This window comes from Sesamum indicum, linkage group LG1 (assembly GCF_026168435.1).
Source record: "Sesamum indicum cultivar Baizhima isolate 11 linkage group LG1, ASM2616843v1, whole genome shotgun sequence".
In the NCBI taxonomy this organism is placed as follows: domain Eukaryota; kingdom Viridiplantae; phylum Streptophyta; class Magnoliopsida; order Lamiales; family Pedaliaceae; genus Sesamum; species Sesamum indicum.
The window spans coordinates 17,766,739-17,789,289 of record NC_142657.1 but is presented as its reverse complement, the minus strand read 5'-3'; the positions used below and the strand labels follow the sequence as shown (position 1 = coordinate 17,789,289).

Genomic DNA, 22,551 nt, shown 5'->3' with positions numbered 1-22,551 from the left:
ACTACCTTCACTTTGCTTGGAAAGGGAATCTTCTTTTTTTCCCCTTTAATTATTTTAAAGAAATGCGATGAAATTAGAGTTGAAAAATAAATCAAATTATGTAAAACCCGATTCAAGATATGACTCGTCAATGGCAATAATTAAAATTGAATATAGATTTTCGTTCGATATAAACTTTTAAATTCTGTTTGATTTTTGATTTGTTAATAAGAAAAAATAAAATAAAATACGATTGAAAACATTAGATATTCAAACTCAGACTTGTGTTTGGCTCAACTAAAATTTGTTCGAGCTCTTGATTTTTAATCAAATAAAGCTTAAATGCATTTTTTGAAGTTCAATCAAAATTTAATTAAGTCTGAACAACTTGTTCTTTTACATACACTCATGATTTTTATAGTTATTTTTTCATTAATGTAAAGAAAACTGTTTTTTTTTTTTAATATTTTTCATTTTTCTTTTCTGTTAATTAATTGTTTAGGAGCCTCATGGCTCACTATCATAATCAATACAAACTGAAGGGTGCATCCTTAATTAATGGTCCTTTGATTTCTAGTTGTGTTGCTGTAAGTTTGTGCAAACCAAAACGATTATAAGGATATGTTTGTAATTGTTTAAAATAAATGTTTATCTATTTATTGTAGAAATGTAGAAAATAAATTGAAAAGATATTTTTTTTATTTACTTTTCAGCTCTTAAACTGCTTAAATTAAATTGATTTAAATCAAAAATTATAAATGACTTTTTATCGACTCGTATAATTTATTAATAAAATTATAAACATTAATTTTTTTTACCATACACTCCAACCGCAATTATTATTATTATTTTTTTTTCAAATTTCAACTTTTGTTTTCCCAAATTTTTGCTATTACTCACCATTTTTTCTATAACTTATATACACTACAAAAGTAAGCTATAACAGTAAGTGAATTAATACATTATTTATTAATTCTAGATCTGAATTTTGAATTTAGTGAGAATATAAATTTAAAAAAATATTGGACAAATAGTATTTAGTAGATGTTCTCCATATTGGTATTTCCTTTTAAATCTTTATCATAATATAAAATCATTTTAACTATTATTGTTCAAGAAAAGTGAAACCAGACTAATGGATAAAATATAAACAACACAAGGCAAAATTATGAATTATTTTTATTAAACAATCGAATAATTGATCATAATCTTCATTTTTCAAGGAAATAAGTAATTTAGTATTATTTTCTAGCCAAACAAGTGATTAAGTTCCTAAAAGTAACTAAATTATATTAGTGTATTAAAGAATTAAACTGATTATTTTAGAGTAAAATTGAACTATTATTCATTCCAAGAAGTAATTTCCACTCCCATCTCAAGTTTTAATAGATAATTAACAATTGAAAAAATCATTAAAATGCAGTAAATATATAACTCATATAAACAAAAAATAGAACAAGAAAAAATTATGAATATATTTCTTTTCTTCTTTTTAATTTTTTTAATCTTTTCTATTTTCTTTATACTTCTTCCTTTTCCCTTTTCCTCCGCATTGCCGCCCACATTCCAGGGTTATCGTCGATCAAAATCAATCGATAAAAGCTCATTTGCGCTCAATTTCTTAAATCAAATAAACTTAAACAAGAACTTTCATTCAATAAACTTTTAAATACGATCCGAGCTCAAATCTATCATGGAGAAGAACAATAAAATACGCTTGTAAGTACAAAACTACTCAAGCTTAGTTGATATCGGATTCATTAAAGTTCGTTTGAACTCAGCTTGATCGATAATCAAACTAAGCTCAAACACAATTTTCAAACTCAACAATAATTCAAACAAAGTTGAATAATGATGTTTGTAGCCGGACCCACTTGATCTACATTCCTATGCTCAACCCTTCCAATCAACCTAATACAAGAATATAGAATTATCTCTTTGTATTTTCACAAAACATACAAATCAGTGTATCTTCTCTCTTTTCTTTCTACACTAATAAACAATACCATCTTCAACTCGACAGAAACTCACCCCCGGTTGCCCAGCTAATGAAAAGAGCCATAGTATGAGCTTTTTAATCTAAAGAAAACTAAACAAGGAAGGGACTCGACGTACACATTTGATGAGCTGCTCCGGTTTTACCATATCAGCTGCCAAAAGACTCAATTAACTGGCTTTAGTTCGACACCAGAACCGTGGATTGGAGAAAAGCAAGTCGATTTCTGGTTAGTGTCAATTTCTCTTCTGCTTCTGCTGCTTTTTCTCGAACCCCACGGACAATATCCTCAGGAGCTTTCTCCACAAACTGTACTTAGTTAAATGGAAATCATTAGACTGTTGTGTCATGAAACACAGACAAGAACTTATGGAAAAGAAAGGTTCTGATGTTTACATGCATTAAAAGTCTTAACGACCAAAGGATTCATAGGAGGGCTATAGATTCAGATTAGATGGTGTTTGGATGAGCTTATAAGTTATAAGCTGTTTACAACATGTAATAACATGTTTTAAAGCTTATAAAATGTTGAAAGTATTCCATAAATTGTTTAAGGAATGAGCTTATAAGATCTAAAAATAAGATATTTAGAGCTTATAAACCCCTTTACAAAAAGTAAAGATTTCCCAACTTATCATTAAGATCTTATAAGTTCCTTCAATTCTGGATATTCTGATTACAAAGTTGTCATTACTAACATCTTATAAGTTTGATGGTTATTTTCTCCACGCACTTTAAATGCTCATTTAAGATTTAACAACTTATAAGCTCAAAAAACATCTTAGACAAACAACCTCCAAGTCCTCGCACTGCATTTAGTAGGAAAGAAGCAATACAAAGGCTCTTTATATTTGGCTCTTTACCAGATTGCAATCTCTAGCTTAGCTTATTATTCTGTCAAGTTTAACGAGGTGGACATGGTTTTGCTTGTTTTCTGTCTTATATATTGTGTACAAAAGTGAAGAAGAAACCTTGACTCTACAAGTGCATGTGTTGTGATTCATTTTAACACATAAGCATGCTAGCTTTCAGTAATGCACATGTCCCTAGGCAAATTGCCTTGCTTATGATCTGAAAGAAAAATAAAAGGATCAATAATCTGATCACCACTTACGCTGGGAGAATTTAAACGAGCCATGAGTCCATCATATTCGGTTTGCATTTTAGCAAGACGCTTTGTTAGGCGCTGCACTTCAGCAGAAATATCTACCATGTCAGCAAGCGGAAGGTAAGCCTCCAGACCTTCACTGGCAACAAGATGAACTGATTGATTGGCGTCTCCTGGAAATCATCTCTTATTAATGAAACGTCGCCAGAAGACATCAACCATAAGAGTTTGAATTTACCATAGCAGCCAAGAAATTTAGGAGGGAGAAACAATTATATGCTCAAAAAAGCGAAAGGGTGAATGTTAATGCATTACCTGGGGGAGAATCTGTAAAGCTGACATTTTGCAAATCTAATCTAGAGAGGAGAGCCAAAACTTCTCGTTCTTTCTGCACCGTGAATCAAGATAAAAAAGATTTAGACTCTAAAACAATGTAATAACATATTAAAGCTAATTATTGAAACAGGGATTAATTCCCAAGTAGACAGAACATAATGGGCATATTTCTGATACTGGAATTTCTCCTGTTTTGTTTTTTTATCTGGAGCACAGCAGAGTTTAGTAATTTGTGCTTAGCTACACTACCCATAGGTTCTAAAAGGAAATCAAAGAAAGAGTGCCTCATGCATTGCAAACTGCTCTCACAGACAAACTTTCCACTGTTTGCTTTTACATAGTTGTTCACTCATTTGCTTTCAATTATTCATTGACAGGACAACTTTATCTCATAGAAAAGGGGCCTGAGTTGCATGAAGTTTAACAGAGAGCCACCATTAGTAAGGTGCATTGGCTGCTTTCTTTGTACTAAAGTCTAAAGATGGAAGGAAAATTTTGGATTTCAAGTAATATCAAGCTGCATGCCATTCTATTATGCCACTCTTGTCGATGCTCATAGCGTATGCAATGGCTCATTTTAAGAACACAAAATAAGTACTTAGAATAGATAGTGCCATGCAAACAGAAGCTGTTTTGCTACAACTGCAAACACAAATATTTGACTGATATGGTCCTGCAGTCTGAAGAAACAAGGAAAGTGGCTCGACTTACAGAGATATACTGGATGACTTCTGAACTTGCCACAATAGATGCAGATATACGCCTTGCTGGTTCAACAGAGTATTCTGCCCGCGCATTACGAATTGCTCTCGTCTGGATCATGCAGCCAAATGCAAACCAACCACTTAGATCCACAGAATCCTATAACTGTTCCATTGACCCGTCGACTAAAAAAAAAAAGGAAAGAATGGAGTTACCAAAGCCTGTAAGTTCTCAAACTTCTTCACTGATTCAGCCTGCCTTGGAAGTGAAGTCTGTGGCCAAGCTGATACTATAAGAGCTGTTTCTCGATTGGGCAGTGACTGTCCGGCAAAAATGAAGAAAGGTTAGATGCAAACAGGATATTTGCAATCCAAATAATATTTCAACAATATAGTGTAGCAAAACACACGCCTAATACCTGCTTTCATGTAAAAATGAGGTTAAAGAATCACAAGAGTATATCTTAACAATATTGTTTATCATTTATCAAAGTGTCCATTTGTGCTTCTAAATACTTGGTCTATTCACAAAAGGACTCAAGATGCATATTATTTTGGGTGGTCCAGAAACATCAGTCATCATTTGGGTTGAGACCTGAGATTTTGATACCTGCCAGAGCTCCTCAGTCACGAATGGCATGAATGGGTGAAGTAACTTCAGTATGTTTTCAAAGACATACAAGAGAACTGCCTGGGCTACAGAAGCAACTGAATCACCTCCAGACTGATAGAGCCGCGCTTTACTTGCTTCAATATACCTGATTAAAAGAGAAAGCATAAGTCCCCTAAAAAGGAAGAAAAAGAATAATTATATAAGAGTGGTGTAGGAGGATGAACTTGCTGATGATTTAGCTGCCTCATTACATGCGCAGCTTCAGTTAGCTACACTAAGCATATCATGTCAGATTTCTGATCACTTGATCCTCAAACCTTGAATTGTTTCTAGAACAGTTAGCATTTATTTGGATTCAGTTATTCCTTTCTTGAACACATGGGTGATTGGTGAAATGTTTTCATGCATGCAACACATTTCCATTCCCTCATCATGTCAAGTCAAACTAATTATAGCATCGAATAAATGAATCGGCAATTACTGGATTGAGGTTGCTAGCGATTTCAGCCTTCATCGTTTAAGTTTTATAGATGAGCCTCATGAAGTGGCGTGAGAAAGGGTTCATGTAGCTGACCCTAAATGACTAGTGGAAAATTGATTTGTCTATTAAGTTGAGATGAGCAATTGAAAAACAAAATGATTAGAGGCCCAAAATTTACCAATCAGCAAAATCAGCCCAAAAGAAATCATATATTTCTCTTGCAACATCTCCGAAGAAAAACTTGTCATAACTCATGGTGACGGCATCGATTAGCATATGAAGTTTCGATACCTGCATACGACTTGTGTTAATTAGAAGGGAAATAATGCCTCTACGTCATAACGATATTAGGATTTTATATCTTACCACCCAGCATTCTGGTAGAGGCAGCTTTAACAGTGATTCCTCAGTATCAAACTGCATAAACACTAAGCAATTCAGTATAAGTTGAACAAAATCATACAGATGGGTAATTCAAATAGTAAATACAATTAATATCCAAAGTCCTCAGATATCAAGTGATGAATACACAACTACCCAAATCCAGAACACCAAAAACAAGCATAGGCGACAGAACTGTTCAATTCAGTTTGGAACCAATTATTGCCCGACATCTTCACACCTATGACTTTTAATATGGCTGTTTATTGCTCAAAATAACATTATTTGGCACAATCAATTAGCAATATTACGTTGTGAAGAATATTTAAGAGATTAATGAACCTTAAAGTCCTGCATAGCTTTCCAAGCAGGTAAATCACTTTGACGAGGCAAATTCTGCAGCACAAACTTGCCAGCATTCCAGAGCTTGTTGGTGAATGCTTTGTTAGATGTCAGCCTCTCTATTGATAAATTTAGATCCTGCAACGGAAAAGGGATAAAACAAACTAATGAACAACAGATGAATTTGATACATCTTCCATGAAGGTGTGCCAACCATAAAATAATTTGGTTCCTTTAGCCCATATTTTGTTGATGCAAAGGAAATATCTAGAGAAGACAAACCTGACCAGCCGTTCCAAGAGAAAGAGTAAAGCGTAGAGCATCAGTGCCATACTCTTTGATTGTATCAAGTGGATCTATAACATTTCCTAGGGTTTTAGACATTTTTCGGCCCTGAAAGAATGGGAATACTAAGTTTAAAGTACTTCAGATTTCAGAAAAGAATACATAAACGAAAAAATATTATGAAGTCATACAAGGTGCAACTTTAAGATAAAATTAGGACATGCACGTCTGGGATTTTATCATTTAAACTCAGACAATCATTTTACTTGCTACATCAGAGGACCCCCACTGTTATGAAAGTAGGTAAGTTTTTAGAGGCACCTGGATTAGCAGACAATGTCTTCAACTAAAAACTTATAGGTAAAGAATTTTATGAAACTATCCCAAGGGGAGGAGCTATACCAAGTGCATTATTACTTCTTAGGTTCTTGTCTGTCAGCTACTTAACTAAGCTCTTTGTCATGTATTCTTGAAATTCTTAAATACACTTTCACCAATCTTTGGTATTAATATTTTTGATGATGACATAAATGAAGATTTCAGAAAGTCAACATGTGTTAACACTCATGAGCACAGACTTTAATTCATTGATATAATTCATCTACTTCCCCCACTTCTATTTCATTTTCTGGGACATTCCTAAACAGGCTCCATATACTAAAATGAAAACTTTCAATCCCTGAAAGTACCCTTTCATTTAAAAAGAATGGTGCAACACCACTTACTTTTAAGTATAAGAGTATAAGGATATACAAAAACAAACCTCTTCAACTTTTATCTAAAACACCATTTTGAGAAAAATTGGGCAGATAAAATTGGGATGGAGAGAGGAATCTGTATTGCTGATGTGACAAAGTTCTTTTAAGAGTTCACTTCTCACATTGAAAACCTGATCTGCTCTCTACCCATAGATAAGTCTATGAAAGTAGATTTTCTGGTTAGCTGCGTCCACCCTAGATGGCCCATTATAAAAAGTTCATAATTACTTACATTAAAGAGGAAGGTTGTAGTGATAAATTGAAGCATGAAACTCACATCAAAAAAATGTAACAAATAAAAGAAAGAGCTAGACACAAGGATAAACTTGATTGCAATAAGTGGAAACAGAACTTTTTGGAAATGCTAAATTAACACCTAGCCAAACTTGCAGATACGAGTAGAATCTGTTCAGCACAAAGAAGACTTAGGATAAATTACATTGACCTCCCTCGAGGTTTGATACAATTCCAAACCATATTGTTTTAGAAATTACCAATACCCCACATACTTTTAAAATATTTTTGTGGACTAAAATGCACATATTTTTAAAATATATCATGGACTAAAATGCCCTTTATAAAAGTATAGAATGCATAAACATAGAGGGGCAAATGGGACATCACACACATGAGAAATTTTAACATTTAAAAAAAGGAAAATATTTTTTAAGGGTAAAGTTGACACTTCTACACTAAGCGTACAAGGGTTCTCCGATTATGTCAAATATCAGGAGGTATATCGTTTATTTTTCAAACAACAAGAAGGGGTGTATTGGTAATTGTATCACACCTCAGGGGAGTTCGACAAAATTTATCCAAAGAACTATGCTAAAAGCTGCTGCATTGTTACCAGAGAGATATAGGAGTCAATGCAAAAGGGGCAATACTCTGTGCTTCATATTTAACTCACTTGGGAATCACGGATGAGTCCATGGAGGTAAATATTTGAAAATGGAACTTTCCCAGTGAATTCTAGTCCCATCATCACCATTCTTGCCACCCAAAAGAACAATATATCATGCCTGTTCAAATTGAGCAGCTCTATTATCTTCTGGTATAATAAGAAATGGAATTTCCTTTGAAAAGAAAAAAATTACCAACAGGAGGAGTTGCTGGGGATGGGACAGGGCGAAACAACTTTAGTTTTTAGTTAATATTTATTAAATATCATTCACAATAGGGTATGAATCTAAATCACAATAGGATCAATCAGAAAGGGAATAAACAGTTCAATCTTATCTGCAAAACTGATACCACGCCAAACTCATGATGCAGTACTATTAAGAGAAAGGAACAGAAAGAATCCTATTCATCAATTAATTTCCAGGTAGAGAGAACATAATTATGTTTCATAGAGAAGAAAAGTATTCATTTTTCCAATAAAGCTACTTCCATTTAACACTCTATAGCAGTTGAAAACAAAAGAAGCAAGCCTTTCTGATAATTAAAAGGAGTCTGCATTGTGCTGTGCCTAATACTTTTAATGCCTATTTGGTGTTTCTATAATCGATGGACAATTACTAGCAGCATGCTTTCAAGTATGTGAATCATTCTCCATGCAAGTGATATTGTTACTATGATGCCAAAAGGTTCAGAAAATAGAAAAGCACAGCAAACAATGTAAATACCCGGTCTCAAGAACTGAAGTAGGATAAAAATTCTTAAAATCCTCTGCTGAAACATCTGGCCACCCAAGAGTGCTGAAAGGCCACAATGCACTGACAAAAGGCAAACAGGATTAGTTCAACCATAATTTTGAAACAATTAAAATATTATTGCTGATGTTTCGGCCAGCGCAAATTCAGGAATCAAGCAACATGTCAAGAAACAATGGAGCTCCTAATGTTATTCGAGGAATAACAAAAATTATGAGTAAGAGATTTAATTTTTACTAATTCAAATCCATGAAATTCCAACACATACACAATAAAAAGCACAAATTGATTGTGTTTTGCAACATCTGATAAGTACTAAAACATTAACTAGACTACTTAATCACATATTTTAGGACCTTGCAAAAATAAGGAGCATGAAACACTCACATTTACCAACTCACCAACTGAAGTTGGATTTGTGTCTGACCATCTGCTTTAATGGGTGAAAATGGCCAACCCAGATAACCCACAGTTTCTGGTATAATAGTGTCGCAGATTACCAAACAAAAAAGTTCTGCCAGAACTCATATCCCCCCACAAGCCAGGTTGCCTACATGTATCACAGATTGCGAGCCCACCCAAATGTCTATAAGGGTTTGCACTTGAGCTACTTACGATTTGTGTCAAATTTCGAAGCTAATGGCAGAAAAGTTCATTCAATTACTTAATGCCAATATTCATTCTTTTATGTACAAATCAATCAGACAGTAAGTTACCATGGATAGAAGATTGGTTCATCACATTTCCACATCAACAATTTACACCCAATTACTTTGAAGACTGGAATGTAAGTGATGCTTCTTCCACTCACAATCACCATTATCTGTAATTAACTTCATATTACAGAGTATTTTATATTAGAAAGGTCCCCCAGATTTCAATCAATTGAGTTAATATAAACATACATTCTCTTTCCATATCAGCAAAATGGCCAGTAACTCTCCGTTATGATTCCCAGGTCTTCCATTCATCATAGAATGGGCTAGCTAAAATTTTTACCCTAGGACATAATTGTTTTTTGAATCAAGGTAATTCTATAATATCCTCTATTTCACTTTTCAAGAATAAAACATAATTCTATTGACTATACCCTATTTTTTTGCCTATAATTTCACCCATGAATTAACTTGATAAATCATTTCAAGGTACTGTTTCCCAAGACAGAACCACCAACAACATTCTATCTAAAGAATAAAAAAGAAAGCAAGAAGTTGAAAACAAAAGCAATATCTCCAGAAATTAAACAAGAAACATAATATTATTTTTCTCATTCATCAGAAACCTATAATGGTATTGATAGAAACTCTTACTCAGTCACTTCACAGAATCACCAGCCAAATTTGGGCACAGAATAAATTTGAAAACAGTGATGGACATTAATCACATCAAATAATTCTTTCTTGATTTATTACTGGTAATGCATGTAATCCTTATTGATATAGGGCAAACTTTTTAAGGTATTAAAGCAAATGGACAAGTACATTAAGAAAAATGCTCAACAACAAACCTGGAAAACCAGGTGTCAAGAACATCTGGATCCTGATATATCTCAACATTTTTTCCATGCTTCTCACGAGCTTTTTGAAGAGCTTCTTCTGTGCTCCTGGCAACTATGTATTCCTCTTCACAGTCTTTACCCACAATGTACCAAACTGGTATACGGTGCCCCCACCATAATTGTCTGCTTATGCACCAGTCCTTGATATTCGATAGCCAGTGATCATATATCTATAATCATCAGGCAGATGTGTGTGAATACACACGAAATCAAAACAGATAGGTGAATTTAAACAATCAACTAAAACAAATCAATTCAAGTAACTTATATGGAATTGTGTCAGAAATAATGCGCTTTTAGTTGTGCTATATGTTTTGCCAGAATTACAGAAAGATGCAGCTTAATGATGAGGCAACCATCAAGAATACTCGCAGCTCCAAACGTTAGTAACAAAATAACAGGCATAGAACACAGCGGAATGAGAAAAAACTGAAGTCCAGAGAGCCAAAGGAACACTGTAGAAAAGATGACTGATCTAAAATACCTTCTCGAATCTTTCGGGCATGATAGTTAATTCTCCCTTTTCCACAGCTTGCAGGGCCTTCTCTGCCAGGGGCTCCATTGTTACAAACCACTGCTTGCTAACTAGAGGTTCTATTATCTGATCAAAGGAACGGCATTAGAACAAGTAAGATAAAGGTGCATCTTCAAGCAAACACTATACAATGTGCAAACACCTCTCCACCACGTTGTGATCTTGGAACTCGTAGAGTGTAAGCCTCCTTTTTTACCGTGAGTCCTGTCTCCTCAAGATCTGACCAAAGTTTCTTTCGCGCCTCAAATCGATCAAGACCACTGCACATTTTATTAAATTACAAAATTCTGAGCCAAACACAATTTTTTACCACTGCTGAAACATTTTGACACACAAATCTCAACATTTACCAATATAACCCAGCAACTTCATTTAGTGTCCCATCTTTATTCATGATATTGAGAATAGGAAGACCAAGCTTCCGAGCAAGAAGGTAGTCGTTGTGATCATGGCCAGGGCTTATCTTCAAGACACCAGTTCCAAAGTCTTTATCCACATACTGCATCATCAACAAGAAAGTATATTCAGCAATAGGGCATCCATTTAGAATAACCAAAGCATGCACAAATAAGAAGCAACAGAGAGAAACTAATAGTTAACTAAATGATATGGACAAAATAAATACAATCATCAAATTGTATATTATGTATTCCCAAGGTATAGAACAGTATTATGATTCTAGTAGTTCAGAATGGAAGTCCTTTCTTTCAGGCTGAAGTTGGGAATCACATAAAAACAGCAACTAATCAGACAGATCAACTCTTTACTATGACTGGAGTATGATTGCAAATGGAGAACATGGTGCAATCTGGTTTTTGCAGGTCATACAAAGGGAGAGCAAGAGGAGCCAGAAGAAGATTAATTGTATCCTCCCATGTTGATTTAGTTCGTATGATTATTTGTAATATGTGGTGACTTGCACAACACTCATAGATATATGCATCTTATAATGTCACGTCGCATTTCCTAACCAGATGTTCACACTGGTCTTCCATTAATATCTTTAAACGAAGCTGCACATATGGTGACCTAAAATGGTAGGACAGTTGGGAAGATCCTTGTGCTTTGTGGATAAAGTAGCTTGATTTACAATCCTATGGTTTATGTATTTCTGATAACTTACGAAGTTACAAGTATAATAATTCTGCAGCTGAGAATCAGTTGTTACATCTAAAACTGTTAAATTTGTTAAAGCATGAATGACCAGTTTTCAGGAGTAGGGAAAGGCTGGGGTTTAATGTAGGGCAAGACCGTGCATGGCTGGTCACAAAGTCAGAGTTACTTCCAGTTTAAGTTTCACATTGTTGACCTACAATTTTAAAGGCAAATATGAGCAAACAAAACCAACAAACACAGGGGCAGTAATTTAAAGGTTTAATAGCATTTATCACTCCAGTCACCAAGTTGCTGAATCTTGATATATTTCAAGACCACCACATTCTTTTCCCTAATCCACCAGTAGGTGGCTTGATGACCAAATCAGCAAGGATCGCAGATATGAAATTATTTTACCTTATCAGAAATAATGGGCACATGCCGGCCATAAGTCATTGGAACAATAGCCTGCTTTCCGATGTACTTGGAATAACGTTCATCCTAAAGAAAACAGCAAGAAAGAGTATCATCAATGAAACAGATAAGGAGAATGATACCCATAAATTCAATGAGCCATCCATGGAAGCAGCTTGAGAACTACACAACCACTTAAAAAAGTGAGAGTCAAATGGAATGATACATATGATAGATAGTTAAGCTATTCCAGAAGCACAGGCAATGGCCACGTATTCCAGCAACAGAAATGTAGCTCCATACAGTAACTAGTTCCATGACGAAGTTGGATTACATCACCATGGGTACTCGCAACATAAGATAGCTCTTCCTTCAATGGTTTAGAAATAGCATTATGTTACCACATGTGCCTTCTGGAGTACAGAAACATGTAAATGATTGTTTTTTCCCCGAAACAGCACAGTTGCAGAGTCCTCAGCTCCATAAACAACCAACAGATCTTATAATGTTCTATAATGTTGACTACATGATACAAGTCCAAAAACAACATCGAAATTCCATGAGAAACAACATTAAATTAAGTTAGGCAGCAACCAATCAGACTCAGGGTTGATATTATGAGGTGTTGAGCAAACCCAAAGTACTTACAAGTTCTTGTGTTACCATCAGCCAGTTAGGTCTTTTGTTTCCTTACTTTCCCTAACTAACAGTTTCAGCTTCACCTCTCCAGTAGTTCCATGAGTCTCTCAGGATTGGCATTGATAGAAGAAAACCAACTTTACTGTCTCCAACACATCTTGCAGAAGTACTCTTTCCAGCCATAGAAGACATAAGAACCTCACGGATGAGGTCATTGGACCCTTACTGTCCTTATCTGCTCTGCAGATCACTTGTCCTACTAATTCAATCCTTTTAGAGCTGTCTTCATCTCAACAACTCCCTTGTTGCTTCTTGGCGTTCTTCATTTAACAATCTGTAAGCTCTTGGTCTTGCTCCAACAGTTGACATGTAAAGTTGGTAGCATTATTTACAGAACAAGTGTAAAATTCTAAGTTGTCCAACCCTCTTAAAGAAGTTATCTAGGTCACCTTTTTAAAACCACTCTTGAATTTTTGGCTCAAATAACACCTCCGACTCACTTGGAAGTTGGAAGACATCTCAGTTTAAGAGATACTTTTACAACTTAGTCAACAACTTCCTTAGCTTTTACACTCTTAGGAGTTGAAGGTGCAAAGGTGTTTATGGGCCCCATGTACAGTCAAATGAACTACAGAGATGTTGCAATAGCTTCTAAATTCTAATAGGCCTTAGTATTATTCCTCTGCTTTCCCCAAGCATAGGGCTGGAGAATGATTATCAGGCATAGAAATTGAAGGGAATAGCTCAAAGCCTAGGGTACAATGTGGTATCTATGAGTAAGCTTCTTCTTTTGGAACTTTGGGCAATGATTTATTGGGATTTCCGGATGAGTCGAATTTTGGTGAAGGGAATGCCACGTACCATAAAGGTTATGGTAGAAGGGAGGGTAAAGAGAGGATGAATCTACGTCGCCACATCTCATTTCCAAACTGCTAGTGGATCTTTTAGTGAACAAATCCATCTAATAATGGAACTCCACTAAATAATTTCCTCTCTTTCTCAATTTGAATCTCCAAATCGAAGCACACCTTTGCTTTGTTTCATATGACCTAACAGAATCAGGCCCATATTTCACTCACAGCACAAGTCAGAAAATTTCATAAATAAATTCTATTTGTAAAATCTTTGTTCAGTTAGTTACACTGTGCAAATTAAACTGAATCTCAGGGCTCATAAAGCAAGAGAAAAAAAGGGTTTGCTTTCACCATGACTGCTTGGGACAGCAAGCACACCAAGTGGCAAACGAAGGACGATTTCATAATACATTAGGTGGCAAATAAAGGAGTTCATGGTATCTTACATTATATATTAAAACAGATAAAAATTACCTCAGGATGTACTGCAACAGCTGTATCACCAAATAAAGTCTCAGGCCTTGTGGTTGCAATTGTAAGATAGTCACTCCTGTAACATTAGGAAAGCAAAAGATTTCGTATAAGAGTAATGAACATATAGGACTCTACCCAATTCTTGGTCAAGGAAATACAGACAACTTTAAGCTCTTACACAGGGTGAAATTAATATCAGAATTCTTTTTTCTTAATTTATTTTTGTTTGCTGTTTTTCACCACTTTTTGGTGATCGGTTGGTATTTCAAACACTTGAACATATTATGACAAGTGCATTCAAGTTTTCCTGCTAAGCAATTTTATTCACTCTCTTCCATAGTTGTTAAACGCGTATGCCACAAAGCTGCTCTAGAGCATGGAGCAAGGGGCAGCCCGCTCGTTTTTAAAGTACGGAGCGGCATTTTTGTAGAAATAATTCATATATTTATACCATTATTATACCGAAATCGGCAGGTTCAAGATAATGTTTTTAAATTTTTTAGCAGACTTTCATGAGAAAGGCAAATTATGATAAGAAGCTTAGCAAGAAAAATCACAAATTTATTCATTTAGCAATTTTTTTTTTAATTATAGCAAGAATATTTGTTATAACATTAAATAATAAAAATAAATTTATAATGTTAAAGTAATCAACAATTCTACTAAAGTCTCAAGGGCAAAAAGACAAATGAAAAAAAGGACAAATAAGTGGTGGAATTGACAAAAAAACTATGAATAAAGGACCAGAAGAGAATAGAAAAAGAGAGGACAGTAGCATCACGAAGAAATAACAAGAAACAGAAAAGAAAAGAGAGAAAAAGGGCCTGAAGAGTAGGAAAAGATACAACTGCTGGAGAGAAACTGACACAGATCAGGATTTCTTTCTTCAGTTTGTTTTATATTGTTTTTAATTGTAAGGCTGGGCTTCAGCCAGCACCATCCACCCCAGAAAAAGGCGCCCTGGCCTCTCCCATGGCTGTCGCCTTTTGCACCATGCACCATGGCGCACAATATGGCTGCTCTCTTCTTTTTATAAAACCTTCATCTTTTCTACATCCGGAAATCACATGAAAAATTGCATTTGATACTTTCGGCTTCTTTGACCGGCAGAATGAGGACTGTTTCTCTCAAGGAGGAGTAGCAAATATAAAGAAAAAGATCTCCAAAAGCACAAAGAGATATCAGGCAGAACAATTATAAATAACATCATTCCTAACACATTAATCAGAATACATCATACAACACACATGCATTTATTCATATAGAGTATTTGTCATATTCTCTCAATTTGTCACAGTCCATCTTTGACATACTTTTTCTTCTGGTGTTGGAGACACCGAGACAAGGTAATGGCACCTCATCTCTTGAGCATTGAGAGCAAGATCAAGCCTATACATCTCAAATTAAGTCAAATACAAAGGACAATTTAACAGCTAACTGGTAGGTGAAGGAAATGGAATTAAAACCTTGTTGCAGAACAATGCTATGTAGCGAATAGAAGTCAATTTATGCATTAGAAGAAGAATCATTCTACTTAGGAAGAGAAACTGAGTTACGATGAGCAAAACATGACAGAGGTCCACAAAGAAATGGAAGAGGTAACATATCAGATAACAGCAAGCTAGATTAACTTTTGCCGAAATCAAGTCCAAGGAAAAGGCCATTCATTATTCAAACCTACTTAATATCAGGCTCCAAAGTAAATTTCAAATGATCAGCGAGTTGGAAATAATAATAACCTTGAACCACCTGCAACTCGATACTTAATGTGGTACAGCGCACCTGGTTCTTCTGAGTACTCCACTTCCTAGTGACAGATGAATTTCATAAATCAAAATGATAAAGAAAGAAACAGGAGACAATAACGGAAAACTAATCATAATCTGCATACCAAATCAGAAACTGCAGTCTGTAGATTGGGAGACCAGTTAACCATGTAAGAACCTGCAAGAAACTACTTGTTACAATATATATTATTTAGAAAACATACATTCAACACAAAAAGAAAAAAAAAATTGATGTAAACAGCTCAGTGGAGCTTAGTCCACCAGTTTGTGCAACAATAAATGATTAAGGCTTTCACTTCATATCAGAACAACTACCATGAGCTAGATAGAGAATAAAAAACACTAACCAAAAAGATCCTTATTTTCAAAGTAGTAAGATTGCTTGAGTGTGATTGAGAAGAAACATTTGACGGATATGACAAACATTCACAAAGACTCTTTGATTGGAAAGGGTTTCAAAATTAAGTTATATGTTCTCCAATCTGGAGTGACTCGTCCTATGCTAAATACACAACTTAGGACATGTGCAATTATACTAGTGTTTTCATGAGCATCTTGTTCCTTTATCTTCTTTGCAGTTTGTTGGCAATATCGGAGCTTCTTATTCTCCTCATCATTAAAGCAATGTAGCACCAATTATCCAATTACTTGCAGAACGGGAGAGATATGCAGCATATGTTTTCATCTTTTTATAACAGCAAAACTTGTAATATTTATGTTACATGATCATCAAGCTCCAATTCAGTGCCTGCAAAAAGGTGAAAAATAAATTGTTTGTACCTTGATAGATGAGGCCTTTCTCATGAAGCCTAACAAAGGCTTCGACTACTGCTCCTGCAAAAGTTTAAGAAAATAAACTTCAGTACAAGCTGGCATGTCCCACCACTATGTATTGTGTATATGAGGTATGACTGACTTATAAATAGTATATCAAGTTGGTGAATGGCAACTTGAAACTTTCTTAGTTGTCGTAGAGAGGAATATAACTACATAAATAACTGAATATAGCCTCCCAGATAATTATGAGTAGCCTACTTCTGATAGCTTGCACCAAATCATACCCTATCCTAGCCACCATATAATCCTGATATATTATGCATAATGCATGGATTGATAGGGGGATTTACTGGATGGAAACTGCCTTACGACTCAGCTGAGCATCTAGGGTAAAACGTTCTCTGGTCCAATCACAAGAAGCACCAAGTCTCTTGATTTGATTTGTGATTGTCCCGCCATACCTGCAAGTTATACGCTGATGAGCATTTCAATATACCAAAAAACAAAGAAATAAGAAACTGCAGAGTGGATCACAAGCTTCCAACTGCAAGCAAATGTCTTCCTGATAACATAAGATTACCCATGAGAAAAAAGGAACTGTATTCTGCCCATTGTCATCGTGGGACAGAACCGTTGCATCCAGAAAGCTCTACCAACTCTAGAATATCACTGTGATGAGCTAAAATTGACATGCAACCTTATTGGGAGAATCCAGATTAGTGCTTGAATGCATGGTAAAACCAGTGAACTGCTCTAGTTACTATGCCTATTAGTTCTAGTGCTCAAAGAGATCGCCACATCCTTAACACATGCCCCACATCACCATACTTAAATCATCAAGGCACATTCATTTTTTTATGCGCATTTATTGCCAATTTGTTTTCAAGTGTGGTAGTATTGCAGCTTCATGCAGCAGCAGTAGGCTGATCTGGAAAACGTTACCACAGACTGCAAGCACAAAGCTAGCTAGCTAGAGAGAGAACGGGAGTCTTTTAAGTACTAATTTTCATGGGTTCTTAATGATAACTCGTTGCAACCCCAAACAAATCTAAAATACACACATTCATGTAATGAATGAGTAGTGGATGATTCCTGTACAAAATTATATATTGAAAAGAGGAGCATATATGGAAAGGGCAAGAAACAAATCAGCGAAAAAATATAAATCCAGTATGAAGAACAGAGGAAAAATCATAATGAGGACAATAGTGAGAGTGGTACTTTGACATGTTCAAATTTCATCCTGGATCAGAAGAAGAAAAAGTAGCACAATCAATGGCATGAGATATGTAAGAAAATGTTAATATATAGCCGTCTACATTCATAAATATGAGAAACAATTTCATTAATTGCACGAGTTCAGAAAATTATCAAATGGCAGGGGATAGGCACATACAGGAACAATTTTTTTTTTTTTTTAAAAAAAAAAAGAAGAATGAAAAGGAAGCAGGATCAGTAGATTTTACTTTTCCTTCCATTCCCATACTCGTTTTGTAAATTCTTCTCGACCCAAATCCACTCTTTTTATTCCTTCAGCAGCCAGCATTCTTTCCACAACCAGCTGGGAATAAGGAGTATTAGTTCATATCAAAAGAATAAATATTTAGAAATCTATTGCTTAGTAACAAACGAGGACAGAAAATAGAAACACAATTACACAAGGCTCACAAACAGATCCATCTGAGGAAGGTTTTGATAAAAGAGAAAAAGGATCAACTATTTTGGGCCACAAACAGAAGACCACTGCAAACCATTGACAAGGTAGAGTATCAGGAAGTCTCTGAAAGCAATTGAGGGCTAGGAAGTCCGTAGAACGAGGTTTTTTATCAAAAACAACACAATGCAAATAGCTGAGTGTTCTAGATGAACCACCAGCTGCCTCAACTAGCCCCTCGTAATACAAATTAGGAAAGCATCATCACCATATGACCATGTAATATTTTTATGTGACATCATTAGATAAAAAAATCTCTTAAGAGATTTGATCAAGATGAATATTTCATGAACAAAAGCCAAGGAGATAATAAGCAATAGTTAGTTTCAAGAATTTGACAATAAGGAACATATTCGTAGTTCACAAAAAAGGGAATTTTTTGGCAAAAGAAGCTATGCTCTGACTATATTTTTCAACCAAATATATACAGAAAAGTGCTTTTAGATATAGCATAAACCTGGGTTGCAATACCAGCATGATCAGTCCCAGGAAGCCAGAGTGTAGGTCTTCCTCTCATTCTATGGTATCTCACCATAATATCCTACAATTGCAACAATATTAATAACGAAATGATATATATTATGCGTTTTTTAATTCTAAAATCAATTTACTATGCTAACAGAAAGCTAGTGTGGTAACATAACTAGGACATAACAAATCAATAATGAAGACATTGACGATGCTAGAGGGGGAAGGAGACGGAAGGAAAGCAGAGAGAAAGAGACTGCATCTGCAAATTTTCAATTGGTTTATGCACATTTATATCGCAAAAAGGATTTAAAAGCTAAAAGAATCAAAATCCATGGAAACAATGAGACCACATTGTAGTTTCAACATGCAACTGGATCGCACCAAAGCACCCTTGACCTCTCCAAAAAACTAATGGTACTAGCCATACAATATAATTCAGTAATCATGAAGAGTGAGTAGACTGACATAACAAAGTTCTATAGTTGTAGTGATCGTAAAAGGGGAGTGGGAGGAGCAGCATCTGCAGCTTTTACCCCCCAATGTTCAATAAATACTCCACGCTACCTTTGTCCATAATTGAATAGTCTTATTTCCTTCATAGAGCATCCAAACACATTCTATTTCCCAATGACTATGTTTTGCCAAAACTATACTTAAGTTAATAATGTAAACCTCGCTGATTTTGAATAATGAAACTTTAAGACAAAAATGTAATGATACACAAAATTTCCACCTTTTCAACTATACTGTAGAATTCAGACTTAGATTTGCAAATTGGGTTCAAGAGAGTGTGCAAATCTCAACTCAGGGGAGCACATACTCTGAGTACTTTTTCTCTTAAAAGTACAAATTGAATGAGTACGTCCTCCACTGCCTTTCCTTTCTATGTACAAGTGCAGTCATCATTTTCTCTAAGATTCTTGCTTAAATTGGAAATATTAAAATTTGAAACTATACAAGTCCATGGAAAATCAATGGACTGTGTGTTATCTGCTAAATCAATATGCCAAACAATCCATTGCATATGGCGATAACTACTTGTGATCCACTTATATCCGTCACATGTATAATGCAGAGAAAATACCAAAAAGAAAGAGAAAAATTGGTATTCTACACATGCAAGGACTTGAAATAATTACAATATTGGGCATGTAATGGTCTAGCAGACTCTTGGTACATGAAAGCAAAAATTCCCAGGAAAAGAAGAAAATAATTCAAAACTTAAAAAACAAAGTAGATAAAAAAAAAAATCTCACACATATCACACCTATGATGAATGTAAATCACTTCTAATTGAAAATGAAACGAATGTTGAAAAACTCAGATAAATAGAAGGGGTAGGAAACAAGAAAAAAGTTGCATACCCATGATACATCACCACCTAAGGATGTTTAAATCAATAAACATGAAAATGGAACCCAAATTACAAATTACAAAAGGGGGTCGAAAGCATCAATATGTTCCAACCTCAAGAGTCACAAACATTGCATGTCCCATATGTAATGAACCAGTAACGTTAGGCGGTGGCATTGGTACTACAAATGGGTCACTTCCCCTCTCGAAATTTGGCTTGAAATACCCCTGAGACTCCCACCTAAAATCCATCAGAATACTAGTCAATGTTTCATAATCACACATATCGGCCAACTAGTCAATTCGCAGGACCACCTTTGCATGACACTAATAATGAGATTTAAGCATACATCATAAAATCACAAAAACTGCTTTGTCCTTTAAAACTTGTAACTCTATCTGGCAGATAAAAGCTAAGAAACTCATTTTTCAAAGGTTATCCAATCACACAACACCATATGCTATTATGTCAATGGCATTCTAATTCAATGTTACACAGTATGTTTCGTAAATGATTTCCAAGAAAAGTACGAAGGCTAAACCATAAAGTACAATCTCCTCTTAGAGTACCTTCTAGTGTAATTTACCATACTCTAACACAACATAAAAGATTCAGCATTACAATCCCACATTCGATCTTCTCCAAATACAAAAGCATAGTGTCAACACACAGTAGTTTCAAAATTGGACTTTGAGACAAATGAATTCATAAACATACATTACTATTTGAATTACCATTTGTATATCCTTTCTTCCGCTGAGAAATCAAAAGCTTTTGCTACCTCCGGTGAAGTAAATACACCACTATCCCCCATCCCAGCAACTGAAACTTACAGTTAGGAACCAAGAATCATCAATACACAGTGAGGCATAAGGCACCAAGAATCATCAATACACAAAGGCATAAGGCAAACTTCTTCTTGTCATCAAATGAAGAAAACATCATTTTGGGTAAAGAATATCAATTTTAACTCATCAACAGACCTCACCTCCTTAACGGGCTCTCTCTTTTCCTACCAGAAGAGACAATATTTTCTTCCTCCAAACTGACTAGTAATATGATACTAACAAATGAAAAAACAAGAATGGGAATACAATAACCAGTTCTTTCTTATTTTAGCGTTTAACACTTGACATATGTCACGCGTTCATGCAGCATTCTTAGCTTTCTTGAATTTCCTTCTTCAAGAACTCCGTACTCACCAGTAATAAGGCGCATGCTTCTGAAACGAATGAAGTGAGAACGGGAGAGAGAGATGCGACGGCGTCGTTGGGTGGAGAAGAGTAGTGGGTTGAGCCTGTTGCATACCGAGCAAGAAGAAGATAAGAGGGAGGCGTTGGAGAAAGCCATTTTTTCCCCTGTTTGAAGACACTCCTCTGCCTGAATTTGCTAGGCTGCAGATTAATAGACCGTGTCCGACATTATAAACGCGATTTCTATGCCAATAATTTGACAGAGCACGCGACTTTTAGCAGAAAATTAAAACCCTTATATTAATGCGATTTCATGAGACCTAAGCCTGTAATTGGGCGGGTAATACCCAAACTTATACCCAATAATTTTATATTAGACCTTTACTTGGACTCGATCAATTTTATTAAATTCAGACTCGAACTCATACCCATTAAAAGTATCTGTGGGTATGAGTATTAAACGGCTAAAATTTAATAATATAAAATTTCATCAAATTTTGTAAATTTTTATATTTTAATCAACTCAATTTACTTGTCATTTAAAATTTTAAAATTTCGTACATACTATATTATTTTATTTACGTATTGATATTTAGAAAAAAAAAAATAAGGCACAAGTTTTTCTATCTTTATTTTCATAGCGACACCTCCAAATCAAGCATTTGATAAAATTAATTTGAACATAACAAGGAAAAAAATAAAAAATATATGTAAAAAAAATAAATTAGTTGTGTTCAACTCATATATGAAACTGATAAGATTTTTTTGAACTTGAAATTAAAAGCTCATTAAATTAATGTTGAAAGCAATTTTAAATGGTAAAAAAATTATTTCAAAGTTAAAATATGATTTTCATTGTTGATTGTGTAATTGATTAATAACGATTAATTATTTGAATAAAGTCTAGATTATTTATATTGCAACAATGTTCAATTTGCACATTAAAAAAATGAAATAGCTTTTAATTTATTTTATCGATTGCAAGTTCATAAAATATTTTTCTTAAATTAATTTAGTATGAAGTTATGATGATATTATTATAGAAAAATAT

General features: G+C 34.7%; 1 protein-coding gene across 4 annotated transcripts; it reads right to left on the bottom strand.

Moving 5' to 3' along the window:
• Window positions 1-1,720: 1,720 nt before the first annotated feature.
• Window positions 1,721-21,701, bottom strand: EMB2247 (protein EMBRYO DEFECTIVE 2247). 4 transcript variants are annotated; one of them, XM_011085180.3, is made up of 27 exons: window positions 21,510-21,700; window positions 21,042-21,135; window positions 20,421-20,547; window positions 18,940-19,023; window positions 18,235-18,329; window positions 17,138-17,229; window positions 16,772-16,825; window positions 16,096-16,148; window positions 15,944-16,011; window positions 14,205-14,280; window positions 12,241-12,324; window positions 11,079-11,227; window positions 10,871-10,988; window positions 10,678-10,794; window positions 10,143-10,363; window positions 8,609-8,698; window positions 7,891-8,002; window positions 6,220-6,330; window positions 5,938-6,075; window positions 5,581-5,631; window positions 5,393-5,505; window positions 4,731-4,878; window positions 4,337-4,441; window positions 4,131-4,232; window positions 3,399-3,471; window positions 3,090-3,256; window positions 1,721-2,284 (listed from the first exon to the last, which is right to left on the bottom strand). In XM_011085180.3, exons 1-27 carry the CDS (start codon window positions 21,655-21,657, stop codon window positions 2,156-2,158), a joined length of 2,919 nt encoding a protein of 972 aa, XP_011083482.1. In that variant the 5' UTR covers window positions 21,658-21,700; the 3' UTR covers window positions 1,721-2,155. The 4 variants fall into 4 exon arrangements, with proteins under 4 accessions (XP_011083482.1, XP_011083497.1, XP_088737132.1 ...); XM_011085195.3 differs by having other exon boundaries at window positions 21,042-21,129; XM_020697453.2 differs by lacking the exon at window positions 1,721-2,284 and having other exon boundaries at window positions 3,095-3,269; window positions 21,510-21,701.
• Between the last annotated feature and the right edge of the window lie 850 nt (window positions 21,702-22,551).